Raw genomic sequence first — 21,463 nt, 5'->3', positions numbered from 1 at the left:
TGCATCCATCAATGTAAAGACAAAGTTACTGCGGCGCGGCGCCACCGGGCAGGGGCCGTGGGCTGCCGCGCGACGCGAGTCCAGGACTCCAGCGGCGCGGGCGCCTGGATGCCTTGCTTCCCGGCCGGCCACTCTGCGTCTCTGCTCAAAGCGCACCGCGCCAGTGCCCGTACCGTGCCGTGCCCAGTGACCCCCCGCAATATCCTCGGGCGAGGCAACGGAAAATCTTGGACGGGGAGCGGGCGCGGCACCGGCACCGGCACCGGCACGGCATCTTCATCCCAGGGCGTGGCGCACGCGCCGCGCCGCGCGCGGTTGGCAGTTGAGCGAGCGCCCGGTGGCTCGACACGCGAACGGCGAGGGGGCCGTAGCCCCAGGAGGTTGCCGCGCGCGGCGAGCGTCCTCGGCGCACGGAGCGGACGTTCGGGTTCGCCTGCCGTGCCAGGTCGCCTGACGGCCGGGGGCACCGTCTCAGTTTGGGCTATACCACTTCACCACCCCAGTAAAAATTTTAGTTTCTGTTCATCTCTGGTGGCTTTGTCGGTCTGTCCTACCGCCTACCCACCACGCCGTCAAACTCGATGGGGGCATGAACGGATGAACTGGACATCTTTCTCGCGACAGTGATCATGGCCCGGCATGAGATCTGCGCGTGCGCATGCATGGATGATGAGAGAGAAACACGAACTTTCGAAGCCGTGAAGAGAAACACACATTTCTGAGCGGATGGCGAGGGGGGCAACCATGAATCCATGATCGCAACGCATGGGTGTGCATGTCTCCTCCTTCCTTTCTTTCTTGGGAAGTCAGGTTACTCATGAGCAGGCTCGTGACCGTGAGTTGTACGTCCGTGCTCCAAAGGCTATAGCTATAAATACGCACACGTACTTTCCTACTGTTCTCGATGGCTGTATGATGGACAGCGAAGAGCGAACGCATTCAATCATGCGCTGTGCATACAACAGTGGACTATACGCCAGCCCAGCCAAGCCCCAACTGCATGAGCGATACAAGATCCTAACACTCGAGGACCTGAAACGGCCTGATCGACGCCGAAATCTCCGTGCCGGATTATTTTCAGCAAGCAAGCATCACATGCCAGCTTCGCCGCTGGGGTGACGTCACCCAACGCGATTTGTTAAGAAGGAAAGCGAAACAATTCACATGCGTACCACACTGGTAGCGATAATTTAGACACGGCAGAGATTCTGAAAACAAAACAAAAGAGAGAGAGAGAGAGATAGGAGGACACGCACGCACCGGAAGACAAGGACGGAGCAGGCGACCCACCCCTGTCACGGGCACGATTCCAATTCAGCTTCATTTCCCTGCCCTAAAATACCAAAAAAAAAAAACAGAACCGAGCATGTCAACTGGTTGATCTGATCGGTGGATGGATGGATCAGGGACGTCTCGAATCAGATCGAATCACGCAAAAGCCCGAAACAGTACGCCGCCGCGCCATGTTTCGTCGCGTAGTTGTGTGAGCGCCTTGTCGTGGCCGTGGCCGATTCACGTCGCTACCAATCGCAGCCTCCCTCCCCCGTGTCGGATGCCTGGCAAGCCAAAACTAGCACTGAAACAAATGTCCACGGAGGGTGGGGGAGAAAATGGCAATATCATACTACTCCACGGAGTAGTAGTAATTTTTTGTGTCTAGGGGAAGAGCAAGAAGCCATGGTAGTTTAACGAATCTACTGCGGATTCCCAGGGCGGATCGCGCTGCATTTGACTCGGGGAGAAGAAAGGATTAAACAAGCTAGCTAGTGTGCGCGCTCCAAGATGATGATGCGTCCAGCGCAAAGGAAACGAAGCACCATGGCACGCGACGCGAGTCCGAGGAGGCATGGGGTGCAGCCAGTAGGGCTGGACGAAAAGCTCGTGGCTTCTCGCATCCGCTTACCCTCGTTTTCCTCGCGCTGCGCCGCCGCTCTCCGTTCCTCCCTCGCGCAGGCGCCGTCGCTCTTCCTTCCTCCCTCACGGCGCGCCGCCGGTCTCCACTCGCTCCCTCGCATAGCTCGACTCCTTCAAACCTGAGGTCGGAGCCCTTATTAAGGCAGGCTTCAGGGTCGACTTCGATCGATCCCGGCGGTAGCGGCGGCGCAACAGGAGGTGTTGCAGTACAAGCAGGTGGATTAGCTTCGGTTGTTTTTACTAGTTTTCTCCCGTGTGTGCTCAACACTTTTGAGATGGATGTCAGTATGTGCTTGCGACTTGCTAGCTCAACTTCCGTGATGACTTCAGTCATGTTAATCCAAAATCCAATTGCTTCTTGCATTTTTTTTTTCCTTGATCTGTAGCGGGCCAATCGACCATGAGTGAATCTAATTCCTTCTTTAAGCTGATTTTTCGCGCTTTTGCTTGATCTTGTTGCCCTTTTGATTTGTGCCGATGTTTTTTTTTGCTCTTGCTCTCGAGCTGGACCGAGCCGAGCCGAGCTGGCTTTTCTGCTCGTTACATTAACGAGCCGAGAGCTCTGCTCGTTAGATAACGAGCTGCACCGAGCCGAGCCGAGCCCAGCTCGCTCGTTATCCACCCCTAGGTGCAGGTCATGCAGAAACGCAAATGAAATGTTTCACGATCTCAACTGGAGTAACATCGTCCGATAATTCATCCTGGCCGGCTTCAGGCGTGCGCAGCACTGGAGCCTCGGGCCCACTGCTCAGTCAAAAGTCTTAGAGCAACTTCAAGAGTATCCTAAAAAATTCTTCCCCAAAACTATGTATTGGAAGTTCTAAAAAAAAATTTCCCTCAAAAACATATCAGTCCACAGCAGATCGCTAATAAATAGCCTCTAATATTTCAAACACAGGCCACGTCATCGTATTGGACCCATCGGAGGGGACGTGTGGGCGTGCGGGAATCAGGATTGGGGGAGGAATGCCAACACTAAAATATACACGGTGGTAGGCTATTTTTTAGCAGCTTCTTGGAGTTCCTCTTACTAGAACAGAGGGTCCACTGCTCAGTCAAAAGTCTTACTAGGCAAAAAAAATAAATGTTTTTTTTTAAAAAAAGATGGTTAAAAGAGGGGGGAAATTCTTCGCAGTCCACGCAGCAACTGCAAATAGACGGACGGCCCAATCCAAGCGCAGGGACTAGTACAGGAAGGAATCCAAAGCCGTCGCCGCACCTCTTCACGTCTTGACCACGTCCCCTGCTCTCTGCCCAGTCCTCCTCCTCCCTCTCCAGTGGCTCCGCCCCTCGCCTCTGACACCAGCCACGCGCCGCGGCGGCCGTACGGGGCGCGCTAGGGTTTTTTCTCCTCGTCCGCGGGCTCGGGATCTCGCGCCGCGCCGCAATGCAGCATCCGCGCCTCTGATCCCGGGGCCGCACGCACCCTTCCTTCCTCCCGCCGTCGCTGCCTTCTGCTGCAGCGGGCGGCCGCCATGGCGCGGCGCCACGGGTGGCAACTCCCCGCCCACACCCTGCAGGTGCGCCCGCGCTCTCTTCTCCCGTGCCATGAGTTGTCACCCTCTGTGTACGTGCAGCCTCGGCTTGCAATGTGCTCGTGGATCCCGTCGCGCTCTGTTCGGCTCGCGGCGGAAGTGGGGCAGTTTTCGGTCTATCTAGCGCGACGTGGGAACCAATTTCCTGGCGCCGTTTCCGTTCGATGTTCTCATATTTTGACGAGGAATGTTCTGCGCGGGCGTAGTTTGATGTGATCTGATGTGATGGGCTGCCCTTCACTGAAATCTTTTCCCGGTGCGTCTGCGCGGCTCTGTACTTGGAGAAGCGCCATGGCAGTTAGTTTTGATTGCTTCTGTTTCTTCTCCTTTTTTTTGACGCGCAGTAGTACATGGATTTAGTTTTGGTTAAGGTTTCCCCCTAAACGGCAGGTTTACCTGAATTTTATGCAGCGCTACATTCCGATCTCGTGCGGCATACCTGATTTGTTTTGATCTGGCATTTCGCTTTCTCCAATAAAAGTGTCCCTTTTTGTTGGTATTCTCTTGGGCTGTTCTGCTCTTTCGTCCCAGGTGTGATGTCGGACTTGGACCTAGCAGTTCGGCACCGCTGCCCTCCTCCGTATTTTTCTCCTTGTCTTCTTCCTTCTTGCACTTTTACTTTACTCTCAAATAACTTGATTTAGTCACATTGTGTTTAACTGCATGCTCTACTCGATTCATGGACTCTATTTTAAGGGGTTGCTGTTAAAATGCATAACTGTACTTTCCTTTGCATGTTGTCCTACTAGGATGGATGCTTCCGGTGTTCCAAAATAATAATTGACGCGTTCTGTTTGGTATGGTTAATCTGGATCTGGTCCTGACCACTATTATGCTGTTCCTTAGCTTTATGTCACTGTATCAGTCAAGTAATATTTGCCTGTTCTACAGCCAGATGCGTGAAATCAGATGTGCTGCTTTAAATTACAAAAATGAATTAGTGAATTTGAACGTCGTAGTGGGTTTGTCAATACCCAGTTACTAGCTTTGGCATCTCTGTCAAGTCTGTTGCTACCAAGCTTTTTTCTGGATTTGTTGTAGAATTTTAGTATTGTACTTCAGTTGATGCAGTATCAGAGATCAATGGTATCCTGGTGGGATGTTGTAGGTCATGGAATAGTGATTAGCGACCAGCATTTTTGAATCATGAACTATGAGCGTAATATGAGCATTTATCTTTGGCAAAATTGTAGACCACGAGATGCTATCAAGTAGGCAGTTTCACTCTTTTCCAGTGAACATTAGGTTTGCAATAGCTTGGATCCACTCGCAGACAAATTCATCCCACTTATGTTCATCTGCTCGCCTCTTTCCCTTCGTCAGTAAAGTCCAGATGAAAGGGAAGCTGTTCAGGGAACGGCTATGAACTATGAGCTATTATGACTGTCCTTTAGAAGAAGCTTGCAACGTCTGATATACTGTGATTGTCTTATCTAAAAAGTTTAATTTCTCTTGGAAGTGATTATAAAAATTAAGCCCCATTTGTAAATTTGACGGTATCATGGGATTGTTGTGTACAGTATGGGAATCTTGGCCTTCTGCCTCTGTTGAATTTGTGGCCTCCTCGTTGCATTTGTACATCCTCCTGTAATCCTGTCTTTGCAGGCAATGTGTTTCTTATCTAGGTCCTTATCAGTGGGAGAGAATGGATAATATTTTTTTATATTTCTTTCAGGTGGTGGCTATAACAGTGTACTTCTTGCTTTGTATAGCATTCTATGCTTTCTTCTCTCCATTTCTTGGGAAGGATTTATATCAATATATCGCTGTGGGTGTTTATAGTTTTCTGGTAAGATTCCTCCCTAACCTTGCTTGGATAACTGAGTAGATTTCGTCTGATTAGTGTTTTGATATTCATTTTCTGTTTTGTCAGGCCTTATCCGTGCTGATTCTATATGTTAGATGTACTGCGATTGATCCGGCTGACCCTGGCATCCTGATTTCCATGGATGGCACACTAATTTATAAATCAGAAGGTATATCTCGTTCCTTAACAATACTTCTATTCACATTTGACCAATTGATTGAGTGTTACCAGCTGTCTCTTTGTTTACTAATACATCTTCTCCTGGTTAAAAGCACATGTAGACACTCAAGATGAAGCTGGCAAGTCAGGATTGAGGAATGGCGAGGGTATTCAAAAGAATAAGTCGTGCTTAGGAAGGGCTTGTTTTTGTTGTGCTATTTTTACAATAGAGGACTGCCGCAAAGAGGATGAAACTAACCAACAAGAAGACTATTGTGAAGAGGCACTCTTTTGCACCCTTTGCAATGCGGAGGTACTTATGCTCAGCTCCAACCCTATTTGATATGGATAGTGTGCCCTGCTTGGGCCCCGACCCAATTTATTTTCTTACTGGAGTAATATTATGAAAATGCTTGAACTCTAAATTCTTGCAGTCTTTGCTTCTAGTTTGCCAATTTATCAAGTACAAATACCTAAACCAAAACTGCTGGTTATACCATAATAAATGCTAAGAACTGGGGCATAAAAATATTATTATCGATCTTTTTTATTCCTTTAGTATCAGGTGCTCTCAAAGTGTGGCACCATGTGGAATGTCCTTGCAATTTCAGAACTAGATAAAAAATTTCAATGCAACTAAGTTTTTATTTAAGCAAAGCAAATGCCTCCTCTATAAGATTTCATGACTATGCAATACTTCTGTTAGTGACTTCTCTCTTTATTTATTATTTTTTTGGTGCAAAGTCAGCAGTTGGCATCCTTGTCTGCAGTGATGGTTGATTTTCTTTGCATTTTGTATTCATCTTCACTTCTTCAGTGTACTTTATGTCTGGACAGATGCTACCAACCAAAAGTTTCAGTTGATACTCAGTGTCGTTTCCTTTATGTTCTGATACAGGTGCGCAAACATAGTAAACACTGTCGAAGTTGCGACAAGTGCGTTGATGGGTTTGATCATCACTGCCGGGTATTATATTAAATATTCTCTAATTGACTTTGTTTTGTTCGCTTTTCCTGTTTCTGTTGAATTTTCTTTCCTGAACTCTGAACCTTGTTTTCATCTTTTGGTGCAGTGGCTGAACAATTGTGTTGGAAGAAAAAACTATATCACATTTTTATGCCTTATGGCTGTGAGTCTTGCCTGGGTATGTTGAAAAATCCTAGAATGCTGATAATTCTAATTGTCAACATGCACATTCTTTTAAATGTCAATAAGCTTGTGTTGAGTTGATATTCCAAAAGCGTTATTTTTTAAAATTGTGATTGTCGTTATCTTTAATGTAGCTCGCCGTTGAGTGTGGAGTTGGTATTGCTGTTTTTGTTCGTTGCTTCACTGATAAGACAGCCATAGAAGATCAGATTGGGGAAAAGCTGGGATATGGACTTTCACGAGCACCCTTTGCAACCATTGTGGTAAGTGTTAGCCTTTTTTTAGTCTAGTTTCTCTTTAAAATGTGAGTTTTCGGTTATATAGTTCTAGTAGTTTTCATATACATTTTGTTAAACTAGAGTAATTTTGCAATTTTTATCATACCACTGTTGAGGTAAGACAAGATAATTGACTTCAACAAACTTACTATGAAAAAAAAGGGTAAATCTTATCAGGAAGTAAACAGACCAAATTGCTAACTTTTATGCAGCAGAAATTGTTAGTCAACGCAGCCAGTGCAAAATGCATTCCACAGTGCTACAAACAACAGTATTAGTCTTTGTCCAAACAAAGTATTATGCTTAATCTTTAGTTTACCAAGGTCTAGCTCTTAGCTGGAAATACAAGGTGCATGCCAATTATGTACACATTCACTAAGAAGAGAGAAAGGTTAACATAGCTGAAGAAGATAGATTTTATATTAAGCAGTACCATACACTGTCAAATTTAATTGGCAGTTATCCTTCAAACTGGGATTGCTCTGCAATAGTCAATCATCTATGAAGTATGTACTGCATGGTATGGCTGGTAAGCTATCACAATCTTGACAAAGAAACCTCTGACTCCAGGCCCTGGGTACAGCTCTTTCTATGCTTGCTTCAGTGCCACTAGGAGAGCTATTTTTCTTCCATATGATATTAATCCGGAAGGTTAGTCACTTGGTTATCACTTGTCATTATTCCTGCCCCATTTTGTTGGTTCTTGTCCAGGAATGCGACATGGATGTGTTACTTTTGCTGCGCCACTTTGTGCAGGGCATCACAACCTATGAATATGTTGTGGCCATGAGGGCTCAGAGTGAACCTCCTGGACCTTCTGTCAATGATGACCAGCAAAGCTTGGCATCGTCTCCAATGAGTTCTGCACCAACTGCTTTTAGTGGGAGCTCGTTTGCACGGCACTACAAAGGCGCATGGTGCACTCCGCCACGTATCTTCATTGACCAGGTATGATGCAATACTTCTGGCCATGTCAACTTTCCTTAGTACCATTGTCTTGTGTCTATGTTATATAATTGAAGGCACCACAATTTGCTGTGCAGTCTATTCTTTCAACTTCAACAAATCTTATCAGAAATCCACCCTGTCTTCTAAGATAATCTATCAAAATTGGTGCTGTTCTGCCTGCCACAGTTATCCGCATTTCTAAGTTGTGCCTATCTTTTCCCTCTGAGCGAGTCATCCTGCATATATTTGATCCTGTCTGCATCACATCGCAGGACGAAATCATCCCACACCTGGAACCTGGACGAGTTCCTTCAACTGTTGATCCTGATACCACAGACCCAGCTGAAAGAGCCAAAAACCTTCCTAAACGCCCAGTCCGCATCAGTGCGTGGAAGCTTGCAAAGTTGGATTCAAACGAGGCCATGAAAGCAGCAGCAAAAGCCAGAGCCTCTTCATCCGTGCTGAAATCGATCAATGCCCGCAACCAGTATGAGGCAGACAGTGATAACCTGAGCAGTAGAAGCAGTGTCATAAGTGCTGATACTGGACTGCACAGATATCCTCGGTCTGGCGGGAATTCGCAGTACATGCCCTCCTATCCACACAGCAGAGCAAGCGCAGATGACATCGAGCTGTATCCCCAGACACCAAGCAGCTTCCAGAGCAACTCGCGGACTCCAACTCCTTTAGCCGAGCACCATCCCTCCAAGCATTTCAACCCAATCTATCAGACATCAGCAAACAGGTCTCCATTCTCAGCCAAAGCCAGTGTCAACGAGGCGCCTGTCTCCGAAACCAGCAACGCCAGGAGGTCCTACCCCCAACCACAAGCAGAAAGATCTTCTCGGTCATCTGTTTTCTGGGATCAGAAAGCAGGCAGGTTCGTGTCTGCTCAGGCAAACCAGGGATCCAGCTCTCGCTCAGGCCGTCCCGACCTTCTGTACACCGGGCAGTCTATATTCTTTGGCGGTCCTCTGATTGCAGACCCTGCAGCAAGAAGTTTCAGAGATCCTGGCGGCTCGAGCCAACGGTCTACCGGGGCTCGGCCGCAGCAGCTTCCAGTGTTCGTTCCCAGTGACCCCCAGAAAGATCAGCTCTCCAGGTTACCGTGAGATGAATTACCTTTTTTTGGCGTAAACTCCTGATACGCATGTTTCTCTGCTCGGCTATTTAATGTATAGTTCGTAGCTGTTACATCTGACAAATTGTAGGTCATGATTTTTTTGTAACCGGTCGATGGAAATTGAGGTTAATTTAGGCTTTGGCAACCTTATAACACTACGAAGTCATGGAAGTGATGAGTAGCAGTGAAGTGATAAGGATGTTCTCTGTCATCATTAGCTTCTCCTGGCTTTCTCCAGAACAACTCGATAACTACAAATGCGAGAAATCTATTGGCTAATCTGGATCGATTTTTCCCTTATCTGATTTCCTGGTGGAGTATCCAGTCAAAATATATGGATAATCCTTTACTATATTGTCAACTGTCCAAGCTATCTCCTCAAATCGACATGAGGGCAAGGGCACCGCGTGCACTAACCTGCACGAGCTGATTTGGGTGGCTGCACTGCAATCATATTTTACTCCCACTTTCCTCGCGGCTTTTCGCTGCGGAACTCGTGTAGTCCGCGAGGAATAACGGAGTGGGTGGTGGTGACTCCGCGGCATTGGCTTGGCTCCCCTCAACACGAGCCACTCTTGGATAAAAAGTGCCGGCACTTGTCACCCGGCTAATGCTCTTGGCCTGCACGTGACAGAGACATTATTGATCTCCAAGTTGATATCATGATGTGTTGGAAAAGAACCTGAAACAATGTATTACTGCGCTCCCTCGTGGTGAAAGTGAAAAGTGGATGTTTCTTTCTTCCCGTATGTTTAATTGGCATAGTAATATTCCCGTATGTTTAATGGGCCTTTGCTGATTCCTGAGCACCATGCTCGGACGCTCGGTGAAGAGATCCTATCCCCGTGCGTGCGATGCAAACCTGTCGCGGCCATTTTCGAGTGCACACGCTTCCATCCATCTCCGGAGTGTGCCGCGGGATTATTCCCCCCTCGCCGCGTGCCGTGCGCCGCGTGGCGAAGGGAGTTGGTGCTCGGGGGCATTTCCTCGAGCGCGACGCAACGTGCGCCGGAGGCGGTGTGGCGATCGTCGACAAATATCGCTCGGGCCCGGCCGGCCGCGGCCGCAGACACACCGTAGGAAAAGATGCCCCCTGTTCTCGCAAACCGGCGCACCGGATCGTGCGCCCCGTGTCACGTCTCATTTCTCCAGGTGCCCAGGTTCCCGGGGGGGACAACAGTGATCCGAGAGCTCTTTGGTGACCAGGACGCGGCCCCAGTGCTGGCCCAAGCTGGGGATACGTATGTCCTTTTCTGAAAGATAAGCTGCAGATATTTCCCGGCGCGAAAATCACTTGCAGGTTACAGTAGCTTCCATGCGAGGATAATTGCTCCTGGATTTTTTGAAAACACGATTGCTCCTGGATTTATAGACAAAATTTTAGCTCAGAAATCGGATGGATAATCTGCGTCTGAATAGCTAATCGATCAAGGATGATTGAGGATAAGGCTGCCGAGTCGGCGGTTCCCTGCACCAGGACCATCATCGTTCCATGCCAACGGCGTGACCGGCGAATGCCGCCTCCGGACGACACCTCCCGCGGCTTGCCGGCTTTCACCGGCGCCGCCGCTAAAGATCCCAAGTAATACGGGCGCAAGTAACACTGACCAACGCCACTTCATAACCTTAGCGGAAAGTGTATCAGCGAGACGGAAACGCCTTGCCGGCAATTCTGCGGTTATCTACCGGGAGGTGGTTATCCGGCACCGTCCAGATTCGTACATTGAGATCCGTGCCACGACAGGCGCGTGTTTAATAACATCAGTAACACTTCCTCCGTTCCGATTCCAAATTGTAAGAGGGTGTTTGGATCCCCGGACTAAACTTTAGCTCCTATCATATCGAATATTTGGATACTAATTAGGAGTATTAAACATATGCTAATTACAAAATCAATTTCACAACCCCTAGGCTAAATCGCGAGACGAATCTATTAAACCTAATTACTCCATGTTTTGACAATATGGTGCTACAGTAAACATTCGCTAGTGATGGATTAATTAGGCTTGATAGATTCGTCTCGCGATTTAGCCTAGGATTTTACAATTAGTTTTATAATTAGCTCATATTTAGTCCTCCTAATTAGCATCCGAATATCCGATGTGACACGGACTAAACTTTAGCTCCAGGATCCAAACACCTCCTAAGTCATTCCAACTTTTTTGGAGGTCAAATCATCTCAAGTTTGACTAAATTTATACAATAAACTATGACCATTTATGATACCAAATAAGCATCATTAGATTCTTCACTAAATATATTTTCATAGTATATCTATTTGGTGCTATAAATCTTTCTTAATCCTTTCTATAATTTTGGTCAAACATAAAATGATTTGACTCTTCAAGAAAGTTGAAATGATCTACAATTTGGAACGGAGGGAGTAGAGATTAGAGAGACGTGCGGTTGTGCGAGTGAACAGCCGCGCGGAGGACCGAGGTACTTTCGCTAATTTATTTTTTTACTAGGAGAGTAGTTCTTGGAGGACCAAGGAACTATTTTATTTTTCCCAAGGGTTTTGGGATTTATTAATCTGTTTTTAATTAATTATTTGAAATACCAAATTTCAAAAAATATATATACTCATCTACAGAGTAGTATGTGTCCTTACATGTTCTCTGGTACACGTTTTAAACAAAAAAAATTCAAATTATTGATCTGCACATCACAATAGCTCTTGTTGATTTTGTAACATGTATGAAGCAACAGCCAACAGTGCATACTAACAAATTAATTAAGGCACTTAAATTATTTGCACAATAGTTCCAGCCAATGGAAAATGCAAAATTTATCATCGCACATCCTCTACTCAACGTCAAACATATTTCGCAAGAGAATTGAATACACTGATCCTTCGCTCCGTGCAAAAAATAAAGAAAGAAGAAAAAGGTATTTTTCACATGCTAATGGCATCCAGGTTCCAGGACTCAAGGTCCAAATAATTCCAGCAAACTTCCTTTTCCATGTTACAAATGCAGTAATTTCAAAAAAAAATGTTACAAATGCATCTGCACACAACAAAGAGCTTCTAGAAAGAAATTTAGGGCACGTATTCTGGAAAGCATTCAAATAATTCAAAAATGCACTAAATAGATTCCAGTGAACTAAAAATTACATAAATTCCGAATGATTTAAACTCCAAAGAAGTGAGATCTGAAAAGAAAATTAAACATACTACAAATTCAACCAAAAGATCAAACGTCTCTTTTTCTCTCAAAATCCATCATCCATGTGACATGCAATGCCATACAAGATCCGATTACAAATTGCAACCTCTGCCTAAGTTTTGACAGATTCATTTGGTTGTGTGCAGATGCATTAACGCTTCATCTTCCATTCAGAATCAAGTGAAGCCACAAAAACTCACATTGCAAGATGGATCGGAGTAAAAGACATTGCTGCTCACTTGAAAAATACAAGGTAAAGAAAGACAATGGAAGCATCGGAGAATGCATGATTGTTACTTGAACATGAACCTAAAAACAAAATCGAAACATACCATGCTAGGGAGAGGGAGATGAATGGAGGGAGGGATGGGGAGAGGAAGATGCATTTGCCTCCATCGATCCGACGAGGGAGAACTCGGGAAGGAGCAGATGTGGCACCGTCAACGATGTCAGCTTTCCTCACCGGCGAAGAACGCGGGGAAGGATGCCTCCAGCACCGGGACAAAAGTGGGGAACGCCGGAGCTTGGCCTCACCGACGCGGCAACACCATGACCAGATGTGTGAGAGAGAAGAGAGAGCGGGGAGGAAAACGAGGGAGAAGAGAGAGCGTCGGGTGAAGGGCTGATACGGGAGAAATAAAAAATCATAAAAGGTAATGCACCCGCTAATCACTCACTTTCCATCTAATCTTTAACTCCCTGTCTTCACCGCTGATCACAGATCCAGTGGCCATTGAAATGTCCACCGGGGTAGGCAACCTCCGGAAGGGATTTTCGCCTTGCCGGTCGGTGAGTGAGTGAGACGGCGGCGATCGATCGCGGCATTTACGAAGGCTGCTTTCGAGCGGGCGGCCGGGGGCAGAACAGCGGGATCACCGGGGGGCCGGCGCACCGCCCACGACGGAAGCGGAAAGCTGCCAACCGAAACCCCCATGGCGTGACGCGCACCCCCTCGGGGCCTGCCGGGGCTAGAACAGCCGGTTTGGGATCCGGGCGCACCGCGAGCACATGGCCCGGCCGGGCCCGGAAAAACCCCAATGCTGCCAGCCACGATGCTGGTTGAAAGCTAACTGCCCCAAACTCGGATCGGATACTATCGTCGGCATCTCCGAGAGTCAGTTTCTGTATGTGTTTGTTGACTTCGTTGGACTCGCTGCACGTTGGGTGGTCGCTAGGCGGCAGGAAGGGTCGCGGATGAACCGTAGGAAATATAGAATTCTTGCGTTTTCCTTTTGTCACCGGTAGGAGAATGAATCGTAGGGACTTGATTCGTGGACGTAGACTAATAAGAGAACACACCATAGGATGTTTGTTGCAAGTGAAATTCTTGTGCTATATTTCATTGCTAATGGAAGAACAGTGTAAGAACGTTAACCGCCAATAAGAGAAAACTAAGAACAGATAAGATAATTGTGTGATTCCAATCTTAAATCAATGTTTAATATGCGGTGATGGTGAGAAGAATAGGAAGCCAATCAATACAACCACTCTCACGACTACTAAATCCTCATTTAATTCAATTATCTCTGGATAAATATTATCCAGCTACCACTACTTGATTAGAAAGGATATTGTACTCTTCACCCATAGAGTTTTCTAGATGTTTCTAAATTTTATAAAGGTGGTGTGTATCATAAGGGTTTTCTAGATGTTTCTAAATTTTAGAAAGGTGGTGTGTATCATAACCAAATGACGTATTGCCTTACGTTTAGAGTCCAATAACTATTAACGCCTACATTTCCTTAGTTGGACGTACTCCACGCTATGTAGAGTTGGTTTAGCATTAAGCTTCTTGCAAAGGGCAAACAATCCGAAGATATCCGGAGCATATTCCCACACGAACCGACTGAAAGCAAAAATCACCGGGAACAGCATGGAAAAATGCCGAAAACGTAAGAAAGCCACGTCAGATCACACACTATTCCCTCTTCCACACACCCTAAACCCCGGGGTGCTTTGCTGCGGCTTTGCTCTGTTCCTCCGGTGCGCAGCAGAGGAGAAAGGCAGGGGGCTCTGCTTCTATAAAAGGCAGGGCCACCCCCCTCGCTCCGATCCCCAGTTCCCACTTCCCACACTTGTCACCTTCCTCCCCTGCCACGGCCTGCGACGGATAAGAGAGAGAGAGAGCCCGTGAGCCAACAGCGCCAGCCGCCCATCGAGCGAGAGGAAGAAGAGGATGCACCGCGCGGCGAGGAGGCTGATGTGGGGGACGAGCGCGCCCGGGTCCGACGTCCCCAGCGACCACGACGTCGTCATCGTGCTCGCCTCGCTGCTCTGCGCGATGATCACCGTCCTCGGCATCGGCCTCGTGGCGCGGTGCGCGTGCGGGCGCGGGCCCAGGCACCCCGCCGCCGCAGCCGCAAACAGGGGCGTCAAGAAGTCGGTGCTCCGCAAGATCCCCACCGTGCCGTACGTCGCGCCTGCGCCCGCCGCCTCCTCCGCCTGCGGCGGCGACGAGGAGTCCGGGGAGGCCGCCGCGGCGGCGGAGGCGGAGGAGAAGGCGCCGGAGGAGTGCGCCATCTGCCTGGCGGAGTTCGAGGAGGGCGAGGCCGTGCGCGTGCTGCCCCCGTGCGGCCACGGCTTCCACGCCGCCTGCATCGACAAGTGGCTGCGCGGGCACTCCACCTGCCCCTCCTGCCGCCGCATCCTCTCCCTCCGGCTGCCGCCCGGCGAGCGGTGCCGCCGCTGCGGTGCGCGGCCCCACGCCGGGGACGCCGGCTGGAAGCCGACCTCCTACAACGGCGTGCCGCCGTTCCTGCCGTAGGCAGCTGCAGCCGTGCAGCACTGACCGGCAGCAGAGAGGCTACTAGAGCTAGAAGAAGACAAAGACCGGAGGAATCGACCAATCCAAAAGCAAACCGCTCGGAAATTTGGGTTGGCGCAAAGCTTTCTCTGATCTGGGTGGTCCTATTTCATAGGCGAATCCGGAGAAATGTAGTTTGCATGGCGTAACTGCTCGGAATTGCATGATGCTTATCTTCTCGGTGCTGGGAGCTGGTTCCTGAGTGAGGGAATATGTGTCACTGTCACCACCTAAAAAAAGTAAAAATCAATGAACAGGGAGATACTTCGTACAGCTATTTGCCCGTACAGCTCTGCTCCATCCGTTTCTCGCAGTCTCGGGTCACATGAGGTGTCGTTCGGGATGTATGCTACCAATCCTTTTGAGCTTCGGCTGCTGGTACCGATCTACTTTATAAACATCAAAATTGGATGGATGAAGTTGAAGTGTTATGGTTCTGCTCACTTTTTAAAAAAGAAAAAAAGATCAGAGTTGCGATGCCAAGAATGTGTCGATCTGAAATTCCCACACCATGCCCCTGCAAACTGCAGTGCAGGGCGGCTCTACAGTTTGCACTTGTCAGTTGTCGCAGGCGCTACAGACGAAACAAACCCATTTACCCATCATCATTGGCGAAACCGCTCTGTTCCCCTAACCGCGGCGGCGACGCTAGTTTCGCTCGAGACCCAAAACCGGAGACGCGCCGCCGTCACGTTGATTCTCAATCACAAGAGATCATATCATCATCACGACATGACAAAACGCTCCCAGCAAACCCGATCGCGCGGCACACTACCCTGACCGGCACCGTGGCACGCTTTGTCTTCCTCCGCCTACGACGCGGAGCCACGAGCACTCCCTGTCCCTGGCTCTATTGCGCCTGGCCTGCATGATGGTCTCTGTCGCTCTCACCTCATCTTCCAATGGGGACGTCCGAAGACGAGTACCGGAGTCCAACGCGTGACGATTGCTTGGACGTCCTAACAAAAATCTCCTCTTAGGCGATTTTTCATTATTCAAGTTGGCCTTTTTCATTAAGAAGAGTGCGCCACAAGAAGGTAGAGAAGATTTGAACCTGGGTGATTACACTAACCAATTGAGCTAGGCTCACTTATTGATCGGATGTCCTATTGATCTAGGTAGCCAACAAGTCAAATTCCTTGCGATTGGTGGAAGAAGTTCAACACCTGCAATGCAAGCGCACCCTCCACCGTACCAGACCTAATAGCGCACATGCCGCTTTGTTTAAGCGCTGAAAGCGCAAAGCGTGGCGTGCCAAGTCGGCAAAAAAGGGAGAAAAAAGAGACGCAAAAGAATTCTCTGCAGGAACGCTGAGGTCAACCTCATCCTCTCAACCCCAACCAAGCTGCGTGCAAAAGCTACAATGAACACGCTAGTTTAATCGCAGGCGATAAGATAAGGGTTGGTCTCCGAGTTTTTGTATGCAAAGAGTTGGGCTTTGCTGGTGTCGAATGGTACGAACTCGTAGAGGTCACACCACCACACCAGCTAACACACAGTCAAAGCCTTTCCCTTTTCTTTTTTTTTCTTGCAAAAAGTTTGAAGTTTTGGAGTCCTCTTGCTTACTTTAACCTCTCTGGTGGTGGATCCATTAGTAAGCTGGCGAGTCCTCTTGCTCACTTTAAGCTGTTCTACTGCATTACAAAAGTTTATCCATCTGGCACTTTCTGGTATCCAAGCCTCCAATATCATTGGACGGGTACGGATTAGTAAATAAGATAGAGGCAATTAGTCACGGAAATGGGTTCCACGCTGGCGACTCAGCTTCAGTAACGACTGCCCAGTAGTATTCCACTTGGAAACATGTACTACTCGGATTAGGAAATGCTCACATGCTGAGTTAAGTCGGCAGGTCAATGGAACGCGTTCGGACATGCTTAGATCAAATGGTCAATCATCAATGGAACGCCATGGCATGTTGACTCGGACATTGAGGGTAATAGGTAGGGCTGGCAGAAAAGCTCGAGGCTGGTGAGGTGACTCAGCTCGTTCATAGGGTTGGCTCGGCTCAGTTCGGCTCGACCTTTAAACAAACCGAGGCAAGCCTCAATTTCAGCTCGTTTTCTTAACGAGCCAGCTCATGAACTGCTCATGAGATGTTCGATTAGCTCATTAGGTTTGATAAAGATGAAAATACCAGAAATATTTTTCATCATATTTATATTACTATTATTTGGTTAAATAAACTTGTTGTTTAACTTGTAAGTCAATTCTAATACTAATTAAGTCTATTTCGAGTCTCCAAATATCTATATTATCCTAATTTATTGATTTAAGTTATTTATTTTCATAAGATCATCATAAATTAAAATTTTAAATATTGTTAGTAAACTTAAATTATTATATTGGTAAATGTAATCTTTGATCATAAAATTAATGTTCAACATGCCAAGCTCGTGAGCCAAACAAGCTGGCTCGAACTTTCAAACGAACCAAGCCAAACTTGATTTATCAAACGAGCTAGCTCGTCAGCCACCCCTAGCAACAGGATACGTTTGACAATTTCGCTGTTGAGTGGTGCCCACAGCAGTTGGTGGGAACTCGAACGTGGCCTGGTGGCACCAAGTTCACGCACCTATTTATCTAGTTTCCCTGATGAACGGAAAGCTACAAGCTACAAACTTCTTCTGCACCCAACAAAGCCAATCGTACCATGATCTGAAAGGTCCCCTTGTCAAAAGGTTACCTGGCCGTTAAAACTGGAGTACAACTCAGTGGTCGACTGGCACCGCAAAAATGATCTAAGCAACCAAAGTTCCCACCGGTTCCGTTCCACAGTGGCCTCGCAAAGTCACAACCAAACTTCCGTCAACCAGGCTGGTCCGGCCGGCGGGGCAGCGGGTACCTCCGACCCTGCTGGCCGCGGTGGAAGCTGGAAACAGCGCCCGCGGCATATCGCTTCTCATCTTCCAGAGATAATGGAGCTGGAGGTCATGGTGCAGAAACTGGAGTGTGCCCCCGTGAAGAGCACCCCGACGCGCGCCATCTCCATCTCCTGCTGCCTGCCGCCGTCCGGCGGCCACACGAACGCGGGCTTCACGAGCGGGGGCTCCGGCGCCTCGACCCCGCCGGCCAGCACCTGCACCGCCGCCCGCATGGACGGCCTCTCCCTCGGGTCCGGGTGGCAGCACGCCAGGGCCAGCCTCACGGCGCGCTCCACCCCCTCCGGGTCGGACGCGCCGCCCAGCGCCGCGTCGGCGGTGCGCCACGCCCTTCCCTCGCCGTAGAGCCTCCACGCCCAGTCCACGATGTACGCGTCCTGCTGCCGCCCTCCCCTGGCGCCGCTCGGCACGGCGTCGTCAAGACCGCCGCCGCCGAGGTCGTCGTTGTCGTCGAGGTACGAGTGGTGCTGCGGTACGGGGCTGCTCGGCCGCCTCCCGCTGACCACCTCCAAGACGAAGACCCCGAACGCGTACGCGTCCGTGCCGAGGCCGGCGCGCCCCGTGAAGAAGCTCTCGGGCGCCATGTACCCGCGGGTACCCGCCACCGCCCGCGTCGAGTGGTGCGTTGCCCCTTCGCTCTGGACGACGCGGGCGAGGCCGAAGTCGCCCAGCCGCGCGCCGTACCCGCCGTCCAGCATCACATTGCTGGTCTTCACGTCCCGGTGCAGGATCCGCCTGCTGCTCCCGTGGTGCAGGTACTCCAGCGCCGCCGCCACGCCGCAGATGATCCCGTACCGCCGCTCCCACGTCAGCCCCGGCGCCGGCGAGCCACTTCCTCTCGCGTCGTCGGCGTACAGGAGCTTGTCCAGGCTGCCCATGGGGAAGTACTCGTAGACGAGCAGCAGCTCGCCCCGCTCGTGGCACCACCCGATGAGCCTCACGAGGTTGCGGTGCGAGAGCTTGCTGATCGAGTTCACCTCCGCCACGAACTCCTGCTCCCCTCTGCTGGAGCCGCCGCTCGCCATCACCCGCTTCACGGCCACCTCCATGCCCGTCCTCTCCAGGTAGCCGAGGTACACGGTTCCGAAGCCGCCTCTGCCGAGCTTGCGGTCGGAGCTGAAGTTGGCGGTCGCGTTCTTCAGCTCCCTGAACCCAAACCTGACCGGGCCGCGCGCGTCGATCATCTTCTCGAGGTTACGGTAGGCCAACCTTCCCGGCCGCGTCAGCCTTCTCCACACGCAGAACGCCAGGAAAGATCCGGCTATGGCGAGCGGGATCAGGTAGGCGAGAAGCAATATCAGCTTCTTCCTTGCCTCTCGTCGTCCACGCCGACCGCCGGCATCATCGCCTAGCGTGGTGAAATTCCACGACTTGATCTGATTCAGCTCGGTGAACTTGCCGGTGGACGCTGCGAAACCCACGGTGATGTCATCCGTCAGGTACCGCGACAGATCGCCGGCCCAAGAATACATGAAGGTGTACGCCTGCACGGCGACTATGCTCAGCACGGCGCCGTCGTACTCTATGCTGACCGACACGTCGGAACCGCTGGACAGCGCGATGGAGAGATTGGTGAGAGGGTACGTGCTGACGGATCTGACGCTGTTGACGTCGAGGCCGACGTGGTTGTGGTCGAGGTCGTCGCCGCCGCTCTTCCTCGTGTCGAACTCCACGGCGACGATCCGGTTCGCCGGCGAGCCGTCCGTCTGGCTGTTCACTATGCCGAGCCACCGCCCGCTGCTGTTGGTGGGCAACTCCGGGTTGTTCGTGAGGATGAAGGCCATACCTTCTCCGGTGCCGTTCCGGGGGAGGATGTTGAGCACGAACTCCGTCCTGAAGGACGTGAGCGCCGTACGCTCGCTGTTCCACAGCTTGAGGGTCTCCCTCGCGTAGCAGACTCTCCCCGACCGGTGGCTGATTTCTCCGGTGGTCGGCGTGATCTGCAGGGCTCCGTTCGCGATCCCTGAGCCGGGGCTGAAGCTGAAATCGGCCTCGTTGGCGGCGTCGAAGGTGGGGTAACTGAACTGCAAGCAGCTGCAGGTGCTGCATAGGATCAGGAAGGCAAGAGTTGTGGAAGCGAGGAGAGCGAAGCGCCGCCTGGTGCCGGTACGGGACGACAGGGATGCCATGGCTAATGTTTCCGGCGACATCTCTCCAATGCGGAAGTAGAAGAAGAGGTGGATTCGAGCACTGTTTTGGGTTATGCCTCGTGGAGTCAAGGTGACACAAAATTGCGGCAAACGCGTAGGAGAAGTCATACTTTCGCAGCCGATCATCAGGTAGCTGTGCGCATTGACAAATGTTGTACTTGTACCCCGTTGTGAACTGAATGAGTGCGGGTATATTGGGACGACTTCGGTGCATCAGAAACTTCACAGCAATGCGACCCAACGCGAAAGAGAGTTTGACTACGCAAAGTTCTTCTGAAATGTTTTTTTTAATGAATCAGGAGAGTTCTTCTGAAATGTTGGCGAGGTGGTACCGATAAATGGCTTAGAGAAACTCCAAAAGACCCCTCAAAACATCCCTGATTTTGGGAGAAAAAAACGAAAAATGCCGCTCCAACAGCTCCCGCTTCCTCGCTGGAAAAATACGGCGACCCGAATCCGTCGTCCTCTCCCCCCGAAGATTTGCGTGACCTCGCCCCTTCCCCAATCGCCCCCTCGGCCCACTCTTTTCCCGCGCGCTCCTTCGTTCCCGCGATTGATTTCGCCTGCGCGCGCCAATTTGTGGGAGGAGACAACCTGTGCGGCGGGTGCAGCGGCGACGACGCGAGGAGCCTTGCAATGCAGCGGGAGAGGCGAGTTGCGGCGGCAGGCGTCTCCTGCCGCGGCCACCGGTTTCCCAACGGCCCGCTGCGCTCGCCCTCGTCGCCGCCCGCGAACATGCCCTCGTGGTCGCAAAGATTCCTCCTCCTGCGGAAGCCGGGCCGCCGAGCTCGTCGACTTGCTGTAGCTGCTGCTATCCCTCCGGCGGCCGGCTGCTGATGGGCGACGGAGCCTGGAGCCGCCGCAGCCACCCCCACCGGCGTCCCGCGCGGCAGGGGAGAATGGCGGCATGCATGCCCGACTTCTGCATATCGGGCTGGTGCGTGGAGCAGAAGTAATCCTACGCCTTCCCGGCGCCTCCGGGCTTTAGAATGAGATGTAAGTGCTGTTGAAACCATGTTTATGGTTGTCTTTAGAATGAGATGTGTAATCTGTTTTCTCCAACAGGCTTGCAACAAAAATTGACGTTTTCCCTACTTGTCTATGCCTGTAGAATTTTGCATAAGTTATTCTGGTTGATTGCTACACTGCCTTTTGGTGCTAAAACCAATTTCTACCTTATTGTTAACAGGACTCAGTAGCTGGAGATACTGATCAACAAATTCTTGTAGTTCCTGCAAGGTATCCTTTGGAATTCAGTAAGATATGTTTGCTATTTTCTTTGTCAAAGATCAGTGATCTGCAAGGCATTCTGGCCGCTTGGAAGCAACTTCTATCGAACCACCTGCTTGTAAGTACCAAAAGAACAAATTCACTCACTGCTTTTCTCTTTTGCTTTACCTTTGATCCAGCATCTTTGATGCCTTTATCTGCATAATATCAAGCCTACAAATTCAGATGTTCTCTTCATTCTATTTCTGACAGTCATTGTTACATCCTCAAATTCGACGGATGAAACTATCGTGGAGGATTCTGATGTTGAAATGGAG

At 50.0% G+C, this 21,463-nt stretch overlaps 3 protein-coding genes across 3 annotated transcripts; 2 read left to right on the top strand and 1 right to left on the bottom strand.

Moving 5' to 3' along the window:
• The first annotated feature begins 3,099 nt into the window (after window positions 1–3,099).
• LOC117864385 (protein S-acyltransferase 21) lies at window positions 3,100–9,128 on the top strand. The gene is made up of 10 exons (XM_034748467.2): window positions 3,100–3,434; window positions 5,125–5,238; window positions 5,323–5,425; window positions 5,529–5,728; window positions 6,314–6,382; window positions 6,489–6,560; window positions 6,700–6,828; window positions 7,414–7,494; window positions 7,600–7,791; window positions 8,064–9,128. Exons 1-10 carry the CDS (start codon window positions 3,390–3,392, stop codon window positions 8,901–8,903), a joined length of 1,845 nt encoding a protein of 614 aa, XP_034604358.1. The 5' UTR covers window positions 3,100–3,389; the 3' UTR covers window positions 8,904–9,128.
• A 4,986-nt stretch (window positions 9,129–14,114) lies between these two features.
• Window positions 14,115–15,303, top strand: LOC117863014 (RING-H2 finger protein ATL8). Its single transcript, XM_034746585.2, has one exon. The coding sequence runs from the start codon at window positions 14,258–14,260 to the stop codon at window positions 14,843–14,845; it is 588 nt and encodes a 195-aa protein (XP_034602476.1). The 5' UTR covers window positions 14,115–14,257; the 3' UTR covers window positions 14,846–15,303.
• A 1,930-nt stretch (window positions 15,304–17,233) lies between these two features.
• LOC117863029 (probable L-type lectin-domain containing receptor kinase S.5) lies at window positions 17,234–20,075 on the bottom strand. Its single transcript, XM_034746598.2, has one exon. The coding sequence runs from the start codon at window positions 20,040–20,042 to the stop codon at window positions 17,787–17,789; it is 2,256 nt and encodes a 751-aa protein (XP_034602489.1). The 5' UTR covers window positions 20,043–20,075; the 3' UTR covers window positions 17,234–17,786.
• Between the last annotated feature and the right edge of the window lie 1,388 nt (window positions 20,076–21,463).

Source organism: Setaria viridis, chromosome 7 (genome assembly GCF_005286985.2).
Source record: "Setaria viridis chromosome 7, Setaria_viridis_v4.0, whole genome shotgun sequence".
Lineage (NCBI taxonomy): Eukaryota > Viridiplantae > Streptophyta > Magnoliopsida > Poales > Poaceae > Setaria > Setaria viridis.
Note: the sequence above shows the minus strand (reverse complement) of the source record. Positions and strands in the feature narration are given on the sequence as shown.